Source organism: Alligator sinensis, unplaced genomic scaffold (genome assembly GCF_000455745.1).
Source record: "Alligator sinensis unplaced genomic scaffold, ASM45574v1 scaffold1241_1, whole genome shotgun sequence".
Classification (NCBI taxonomy): domain Eukaryota; kingdom Metazoa; phylum Chordata; order Crocodylia; family Alligatoridae; genus Alligator; species Alligator sinensis.
This window is the reverse complement of record NW_005842202.1, coordinates 482273-492004: the sequence shown is the minus strand read 5'-3', so window position 1 is coordinate 492004 and position 9732 is coordinate 482273. Positions and strand designations below refer to the sequence as shown.

General features: G+C 53.8%; 1 protein-coding gene across 4 annotated transcripts in view; it reads left to right on the top strand.

The window, feature by feature from the left end:
• The window catches only part of ALG9 (ALG9, alpha-1,2-mannosyltransferase), a 38700-nt gene extending 30807 nt beyond the window's left edge, over window positions 1-7893 (top strand). For 3 of the 4 annotated variants that reach the window (XM_025207658.1, XM_025207659.1, XM_025207661.1), the window contains one exon: window positions 4519-7893. In XM_025207658.1, the coding sequence (XP_025063443.1) occupies window positions 4519-4642 (124 nt within the window). In that variant the 3' untranslated portion in view covers window positions 4643-7893. The remainder of the gene's footprint in view (window positions 1-4518) is intronic. The other variant, XM_025207657.1, reaches the window with a different exon arrangement.
• The last annotated feature ends 1839 nt before the right edge of the window (window positions 7894-9732 follow it).

The following is a 9732-nucleotide window of genomic DNA, read 5'->3' as shown; positions in this document are numbered from 1 at the left end:
TGCTGAACTGGAGGCTTCTGGGACTCGCTGCGAGTCTCGCATTGACGTCAGCGAGCGCAAATGGAAATCTCAGCTGGCTCTGATAAACGGCACTGCTAATTGAATTAGAGAGAGCTCCCAGCCACCAGCTAATTATGCTTCTCAGGCAGATGCGTTGTCCAGGTCCATTTAATTCTATATTGGCTGAGCGCTCCAGTTCTGGCATGGAGAAAGGGAAATATATTACAGCTCCCCGCTGAGGAGCGCATATTTTCCAGCTCTTTAGGCTGAGGCATCTGCTAGCCCCAGGCACTTGCACTCTTGCCCTTGTGGTTTCCATCGTAAAATAGTCTTAATGCAAGATTAACGATCCACCCCCCTTCCTGCTAAAATATCCTCACCCTTGGTTTGGTAAGAGACTCGGGCTCCTGCCATCGTGCCGTGCTCTGCTTTCTGTTGGCTAGAATGATTTTTTTTTTTTTAAAATAGCCAAATCTCTGATTAAGCTAGTGAGCAGGGTGGAATTTATTCACTTAGACAGAGTCCGAATGGTGGCAGCTCATCCTGGCTCCTGCTCCCTCCACTGTCTCCTCTCTCCCCTAGTGCTTCCTTCAGTATCTCTGGTGGCGCTTGGACACTTGGCAGGGTGAATTGAGACTGCAAGATGCAGGGAGAAATATCTCTTTATTTCTTGAAGTGCATCTAGCTCTCCCTCCCAGAAGGAGGGACTTTGGGCACGCACGGAGCCCCATTCCCTTTGCTCCTACTCTCATACACGTTGAAATCAATGAAAGAATTGCATAGTCTCCAAGCAAGCATTGGATTAGACCCTTTCACCTCCACTTCATAGCTCTCAAGTTGGCTCGATGAAGCCCATGAAGCAATGCTCTCTGCTGGTCAAGATTACATAGGCTCCAAGAGTACAAATACAGAAGAAACTATGAAAATCCCATCTGTTCAGCATTGTGTGTTTCTCCACCTCTTAGTATGTCATGTAGTGTCTTGGGTTGCAAAGTCTGACCTGGATTAGGCTGCAGGTGAGAAAGATTTGTCTCCCACCACTGCTCGCCACTGCTGGAAGTTGCACCAAGAGTTGCACACAACCCTCCAAGACTCACCCTTGCATGTGGAGCAGCCTAGCGCAGAGCAGCCTTGTGCCTCAGTGCCCAGTAGGACCAAAATGAGATGCATCTCTTCTGCTAGAAACTGGCTGCTGCTTAACAAGTATGGAAGCTCAGTTCCTGAGTGCCAGATGCGCTGGTGCCAGCACCTGCCTTGTGAAAGCAAGTGGACTGAAGAGGCAAGTGTACCTGGGGGGATCACCTCTTAAGAGCTGAGCTGTGATGTCTTTGGTGTCAGAGCTGTTTTTATTTTTAGGATGCCTGTCTTTGGTTTTACTTGGGTCCTCAGGCTGGATAATTGGAGTTGGTGTGAATTCTCTCCTTTCCGGCTGTCTTAATCCTGTTGATAAGATCTTCAATAGCACTGCAGAGGCAGCAGTCTCGTTAGCAAAGGCGTGTTAGGCATCCCATAGCCCTGATTGAAAAACCCCAGTGCCTGAGTGTCAAACTCCTGTAGAGGAGACTTACTTTCAGAGTCAGGGCTGGCCATCCTTGGGGCTTTGCTTCCTCACCGTGAGTGCTAGCAATGTGTTTCAGTGGTTGCTGGATTGTGTAGCTGAGACCGCAGGGGCACATCATGTGGGCTGCATCACATGTGCCGGCCATATGCTTAACACCTCTAGAGCATAAGACGCAGCACAAGGAGCGCTGTTGGTGAACAGGTGGAAGGGATGGGAGCTGGGGACATGCTAATGGCGTTTCTGCATGTCTCTGGGACACGCCAGTGCTAATTGCAGCCTCGTTGGGGATTTCGGCTATTAAGTGCCGCCGCTTCAAAAATCAGCTCCTCTGTTACCAGCATGCCAGCGGCTCACGCAGCACTGGCAAGACAGCTTCAAGTCGGAGAGGAGGGAGAGGGCTCTGTTGTCAACGTGATGCGTCTCCGGATGGGGTAATTTGAGGCAGTTTCACCGTGCAGTCTGCACGCTCCGAGTCTGCCACACAGCCCTGGGTGCCACCTTCGGCAAATTAAACAAATGACCTCCCTCAAACACAAGCTGTTCTTCTTCCCTACCCAGGCCTGGTGCTCAGTCCCTGCACACGTTCTGCTGCCCTCCTCCCATAGCACGCCGGCTTCCTTGCTCGTTATTCACGGTCCTGTTTTTTCACAAGCTCCAGAACAGCTCCACACTGCTCTCCAACGTGAAATGAAGTGAGAATAAGCCTCTCGCTGCAGAGCCACAGGCTCAGAGCCTGTGTGCACAGCAAGCTCTGTGATGCTAGGGCTGGGGCAACGGAGGACAGCTGGGCCCAGTAGGGCTCGGCGATGATGCAGTGTCTGTTAGCTCCAAGGTGCAGAGATGGAAGGGCACAAGCTGCTCTTCCAGGGGCTGCCATTGCTTCCCGCTACCTGCTTTCACTGAGCAGGCCCAGGGCTGAGCACTTCAGCATTCACAGGGCAGTGTGATTTGCAATTGCTGTTTTACTTCGGGGAACATCCCGGGTGCCATGCGATTCGTAAAGGCTCTGAATGTTGTTGCACAAAGTTTTGTTCTCTGGAGGGAATTCCTCAGCATGTCACAGCCCAAAATGCAGACCCTGGGCTTGGCAGAGAGGAGGGCCAAGTGCTGCTCGGTGTTGAGAGGATGCACGGTCTTGGGGTGAGGGTGGAGCCTGGGGAAAGCTGCAGGCTGTCACCCCTGCCTCTGGGACCAGCCATTAGGACTTCATGCCTCAGTCATATGGAAAGCATGATACTTCCCCCAGCCCTTCATCTCTTCGGGCTGTAAACTCTTCGAGGGCAGGGAACGTCCTCTGCGATGTGTTTGTTCAGCCCCTAGCACAGAGGCGCCCTGAACCCGACTCTAGGTACAAACAAGAAACGGCGCACCAGGCTTTCCCGGTAGCAAGCTGCAGGGAATCGGGAGGCTGCCGGTCTCAGCTTGATACCCAGCCGTGCTGTTTTCCTGTGCGCCGATGTAGTCCACGCAGAGCCAGTGCTCACAATGGCAGTTCCTGCCTTTGTCTTTAGGCTGCGTCTTTGCTTTAGAAATATGCCTCGAGGCGGCTATATAGAAAGCAATCAAGGCCCAGTAACTTCCCCTTTAATTAGGCTGCCTGGCACAGTTGGATTGCGCACGACTCCAGTCTCCCCTGCGCTATCTGCAAGCTGCCCAAATCACAGGGCATCTCCGGCCTGAGCAGAGAGCTCGCGCCTGGGAGGCTGTTTTCTGTCTCTGGCGTCTCAGCACGTCGCAGCCCAGAGATTTGACCAGTCCTGCTGCCTCTCCAGCCTTTCGTTTCCTGGAAGACGTTTGCATGGCTGGCATGAGTTTTACCTCTATCAGAGCTGGTAATTTCCCAGCAAATGTAATCCGAAAGAGATAAAGGCTTAAAATTAGCTCCCATGTTTGGAATAAAAAGGCCCTGTGCCCCGCCACCAATGTCTAGAAATTGCTAAGTATCGCTTAGCTTTTCACTGGCAGCTTCAGAGCCGAGGCTGAAGGAAATTATCTTATTTTTGCACTCCGTATTTAGAGACGGAATTAATACGATCTGCTCAGCAGAAGAATTCACGCGCTTAAAATGTACCAAGCTAGCAGCGCTCCGGCAATTAGCAGCCAAACAAAAGAGCGCTAATTTGCTGCCGCCATCAAGCCTGTCACACATAAGTACCCGAATTGGTCCAATTGTGGCAAAATGCTGTTAAACACTAGCTTCCAGCCCTGGAGGGTCACAGGGTGGGCAACCCAGGGAAGACTGACAGCCTGCCACGCATCCTCTCTACCAGGGCTGAGGGCGGTTCCTCTCTTCCCTCATGCAAGATGCTCAGCAGAACAGCAGTATGCCGAACCCATAGAGCTTGCGGGTTGCTTTCTGCCGCGGGAGAGAGGTGGAGGGGAGAGCAGGTTGCATCCTAGAGTGAGGAGCATGGGAAAGCTGCATGCGGACCTGCTTCTCTGTTGCACTCGGCGCAGCTCGGGGCTGGGTGAGAGTTTTGAAGTCATCGTGCTGTGTCCCCTTATTGCACCAGAGGCCTCGCCAGGGCTGTGCTGACTTCCCCCTGGGGCTATAACATCTGGAAGTACGTTGCTTTTCGTAAGCATAGCCCCCGACTTATACGGCAGGACGATGGGGGGAAATGTTCTGGACCGACAAGGAGGGCTGCACTGGGGCTGGCCGTCCTGACGCAACAGCTCTGGCTGTAGCAGTCTAGGCAAAAGTGGTAAGAGCTCAAGGGGTTTCTCCTCCTTGCTGGGCTCGCGCATGAAGCCCCCTGAGGTGCCTGCCCACCCTGCATTTCGGCTGATGAGAGAAAGGCCAGAGTGGAGCTTATCGTGCCTCTGTTGTTGCTGTTCCCCACATGACTGTCGTGAGGCCTGCAGCCCATGTCCCATCCCAAGCACCATCAGTCTTTCTGTCCTCCTTTGCCTGTGCCTACCACTATGCCCACCTTCTGTTTCCCTTTGGCTTTTAGGTCCTCCAAGTTGCTGCGTGCGTTCTACATCCCTTTCCTGTCCGAACAGCACACGTCGTACGCCAACTACACCATCCTCAAGCCCCGGAGGTCAAAGCAAGCCAGGAAAAAGATGGGAGGTTAGCAGTGCACCCAGCGGACCAAAAAAGGCTCATTGCTGGCCAGCTGCTTACGCCTTCCCAAAATCCCCCTTTAGAAAAAATGTGCTTGTAAGATTCAGTAATAAAGATCCCCCCAGTGATTTCACTCTGCGAGCCTCCAGCTGCAAAGGGTACATCGTCCGCTCTCGGTTCGTGGTGTCAGGTCTCCGCTCTGCCTACACAGTCTGTTTCCAGAACATATTGGTAAGAAGCCGTTTGAAAATCCTGCAGCCACCTACGAATACACATCCCCGCTGCTGCCTGCATCATGGCTTATTGGGCTAGAGAAGAGAAACAACTACAACAACAAGATGCGACTGTGTTCAGCTGTGCTCCAGGATACAGTTTGCTACCAAGAAAATCCAGAGCCTCTTCTCTCTCCCTTGCTGTCTCTCTTTCTCAATAGTCCTCATCTATTTAATAGCTGCTTGCCTACTCTTCTCAACCATTTTCAGACATTAGCACATAAAAAAGAGACCACAGCAGAGACACTGATCCTTAAACGCAGAGAATCTCTGTCACCAGGACAGTCCATCTCATCCCATAGAGAAGGGGTGCTAGGAGCCCCCTGCCCAGAGAGCGTGGTCCAAGGAAACACTTGCACTTTGGAGCAAAAAGCAAAAACTGTGACTTTGCAAGTTCTGCCTTTTCCCAGGTTCCGGTTTGAATTTCTTTGAGCTCCATGTGACTCATTTCTTGTCCTCAATGTCCTGAAATGGCCAGGGGTTTTGTTTATTTTATTTATTCTTGTTGCTTATTTTTAAAGAACTGTGCAATATCCTTTGAATCCTGGTCTCTTACGTGTAAAACGACTGGAAACGGCACCAGGGGACAAAAGGACGATTTCTGTGATGCGATTTCCCAGCTCCATGAGCTACCAGCTTCCTTAGCAGTCCACTTTGGCAGAGACTCCCCAGATTGATGCCGTACTTAATTGCATCCAGGTTTTACAGCCTTGTCCTGCCTTACGAGCCAGATTAGAAACAACGTTTACATCAGTCTCCTAGAAAATTGCAGAAAGCAGACGGGAGGGAAGGTGGGAAACGCTTCTCTCTCCCCAGAGGAACCGCACAAATCCTGTGCCATACTTGCTACCCGTTGGGAGGGTTGGTTTGTGGCCAGAATAGCCCCTGAGAGCTGTGCCTTGTGCTGGGAGGAGAGTCACAGCGATAGCATGCATGCAAGAGCCAGCAAGTGAGATGGGGCTTGGGGAAGGGCTGAGAGTAGGTTTGCCCCGTGCATGGTCGGGGGATGCTGAAGCAGGCCGGCTGGTCGCTGGCCCAGTGGGGGGTAGGGAAATGTCACAAACAGGTCCATGCACACTGGTCCGTGGAGGAGACAGCCGGGGCAGGGAGGCCTCTAGGCAGATTAACAGCTGAGCAGGCTGTTGTCACAGGGTCAGAAGGGCAGGCTGCAGCACTGAGGCTGTGATTTAATGTGACGCTATTGGGTCAGAGCAGTAGCTGGGAAGGGAACCGTGCATGGCTTTAACTTGGAAAATGACCTTTGTAGAGGAGAGCGGAGCTGGGGCCCTGGCAGAGAGACCTTCACCGGGCACGTGAAATCCCAGTGTGAGGGAGCAGGCGTAGGGCCGGGTGCCCTCTTGCTTTTAAATCCCATCTTAAAATACCAGGCAAGGAAGTTGGTGTCCCAACAGGCCTGGGATTTGAGACTACAGAGACTAATCTACCAGTTCCCCAGGTAGAGATGGTCTAAGTAGGTCTTTCTTGAGCATGTCCTGGAGTTTCAGCCCCTGCAGCTGGCCTTGAACTTGTCTTTGCTCAGCCCCATCCACCCCCCGGGGAGAAGTGTTTGCTTTGCCCGGTTCTCATTCCTCCTGTGTGTTTGCTAGCTCACAGGGCTGATGACCGCTTTGCTGTGAACACAGCAACCCCAGACGGGACAGCATGGTGTGTACGGTGCTTGGCGCGCTTTAGGAATGGGGCTTCTTTAAGGTGTTTTGGGTTGGGCACCAAAATACCAAGGTACGTGGGAAACACTTTAGCCAGGTGCTGTTGATCCGTGGTCCCTGGGCAGCCAGGTCCGTAGGGCCAGTGAATCGCCTGCTTCTGCTACGTGACGCTGAGCTGCATTGTCAGATCTACCCCTAGTCTCGTATGGACCAGTCTGCTTTCGTCCTCACCCAGCACTCAACCTGCATAAATCAGCTCCATGCTGCAGTGCTGGCATTAAGGTTTCCATTCTCCCTAACAGCCCCATATCCCTTGGTGAAGGCTGAAAGAAGAGGGTGCCCCCATCTCTGTTTCCTATTTAATTTTGTGCTCGCAGAGATCGTTCCTCCTGGGAGAAGTCTTCCAGCTCCAATTTAGCCTTACAGCATATTTGGGCAAGCCTGTTCCCCGGAGGATACGTCTTTAGTGATGTTGACAACCGTGCCAGCAGTCTGCAGCAGAGTCTACCCGGTGTCTAGCACCCGTCCAGGAGAAGGATGGCAAGTAGGACCCCAAGTGGAAACAACGGGTGATCCAAAGGCAGGGAGGGGCCAGCTGGGCAAAACAGGGACATGTGCTTTTCTTCCTTTTTGCACATCCTTAAGGAAGATTTACTCTATTGAATGCAAAAAAAGGTTGGAAAAATGCAAACTGTGGGAAGGGCATGTTCCTGTCCATACTTTGTTGCCTGGACTAATCCTCCTGAACTAATCCTGCGAGGTTGTACAGGCCGAGATGAAATTCTCCCCCGTGCAAAGGAGCAGCACAAGCCACAGGCCTGCTTGGAGAGCCCATGGGAGGTGTCAGCCCTGCATCAGTCTTGGGCAGGTCCCTCGCAGAGCAGGCATTTCATCCTGGCATCAGCGGTGTCTGCTTTGCTACAGCCTTTGGGGGTGACCCTGGAATTTCCCTTTTCAGAGCAGCAGGCTGCACAGGAAACGAGTGACTTCAGGGTCCGGGTTCAGTTTCGGATGAAACTCATGTCACCAATCAGCCCTGCAGTGCGTGTGTCGTGCTCCCGTGAGTGTTTTTAACGGGCTTTCCACCCAGAGCGTTTACCTTGGCGTAACTGGGCTCTCTTGTGCCGCATGAGGGCTCACATGTGACTTGAAACCCAACCAGCCGTCTGCTTCCCTCCAGGTTTCCACTTATCGATGAAATAAAGAAACACAGACTGCAGCTAGGAAGAGCCCAGCAAGCCCTTCTCTGTGGTGCTGCTTGTCTCACTGCCCCACCTCTGTTGCCACCTTCCTTTTCATGTTCACTGTGGAAAGATAGTCCAATAAACCTCTGTTTTAAATTACTCTGGTTTCACCGCCCTTTCTTATTCTGGGTTAAACTCCATTTTTTGGGGACCCTGATTGATGGGAGTTGTTGCTCTGCGGAGGTGCAGTCTTGCTTCTCCTTCAAACATACATGCTGAGTTCAACGTGCACATGCACAAATGCCCCCACGCACCTAGCCGCACACTCGCATGCACACACTGTATGCATTTCAAAGTCCCAGTGCCCTCAGTTTGCAGGGACAGCCTTTTCCAACCATTGCTCCCAGTCTGATCAATCTGCCCGTCGACCTGCCTTTGAGGGAGCTGCATCTGAGCCCTGGCTACATGCAAAAGGCTGGGGTGGAATTTGCTTCTGACGGCAGAAACGAGGTCCAAGCATCGCCATGCAAAACCGACGGTTTCCATACTCTGAACACATTGCGCCCTCCTGGGGAATCCCCTGGTGCGGGCACACTGCATGGCGGAGCTCATGCAGAACGAAGCGGAGGCAGGGTGTGTGTTGGGGTTTCTTTGGGGTCTGCCTTGAGCAGGCTGTGAAGCGTGAGGCTAATGACTGAGGGAGGAGGGTATCTGCAATGAGAGGGCACCGAGCTGCCCCTGCAGCAGCCCAGAACTCAGCGCTTCCAGCACCGGTTGGCAAGCGACTGCCAGGGTCTCGCACCAGTGCAATGATGGGTAGCAGGGCCCCTCGAGTACAGCGGTAAACCCCCAAATGCTATGGATTTGTTTGCTTCTGTGTCAGGGGGGACCCGACAGCCCTGATCTAGAAATGATCACCCAGACTCACAAGCCGCACCTGTGGCTCCAGCTGCCCATGTTCCAAGCAGCAGCTTTGTCCCATCAGGGCGGAGGGCCTCACCTGGGAGCTCCAGGGGCTGCCTCCCCTCCCTGCTGCACCGTAGCCAGCATGGAGCTCCTGCCATCCAGCCCCGCACAGAGGAGCCCAGCTCCTCTCTGCCTGCCGCCAGCCTTCGCCAGCACCCGGGGCCGGGCTTCCGAGATAGGAGCAGCTTTCCAAGTGTTTGATTGCACTTTGCGCCAAGCAAAATGGGGCAGATCGGGGGGGAGGATGGGGGGTGTTTATGGAGCTGCTGCAGGAGGGATCAGGACCGTGGTGCAAAGGGGCTGCAATCGTGCCGTTCTCCTGTTTGCTCAGGCTCCCGGTTCTCCGGGCGCTGCTGGGCCGTGCATTTCAGCCCCCTGTGGCCTCCGAGTGTGGCCGGGGACTCGGCGCGTGTCCCCGTGCTGGGGGATGCTCTAGCAGGGCCCATCTGTCCCCTCTGCATGCTCCAGCGGTGCCTGCAGAGCAGCTGAAAGGTCAGCCTGACTCTGTAGGAGGAAAGAGCAGAGCAAGTGAACAGGCCAAGCCAGCACAGCCCCTCCACTCCCCCAGGCCCTGTCCTTGTGCCAGGGCAGCTGGGCTTACGTTCAGCGGGAGGAGGGCTGAAGCGCGCTTGCAGCTGTGTGAGGCTGAACCCAATCAAGTGCTCATGGCTGATGCAGGGCCCGGGAGCCCGGTCTCCTGGGTTGCACTCCAAGCCTTGGGAGGCAGCCTGGGCTCGTGGCTGGCCGTGGGGACGAGACGCCAGGATCCCTGGGGTGGGAGGAGAGGGGTTTCCACTCCCTCAGGGCTATGCACCCCGCTGGAGAAGCGTGCAGTGGAGGAGCACCGCTCGCTAGACTGAGATGCACTTCTCCTGTTTCCTTGCAGCAAGAAGAGGAGGCTGGTGGGTCATTCCCGTGCTCAGCAGTCGCTTGTTCTGGGCATCTGTGTAGACTGGAGACTCTCGAGGCCACGGAGGATCTTTCATTTTGTGTTCATGCAGCGCCTGACACC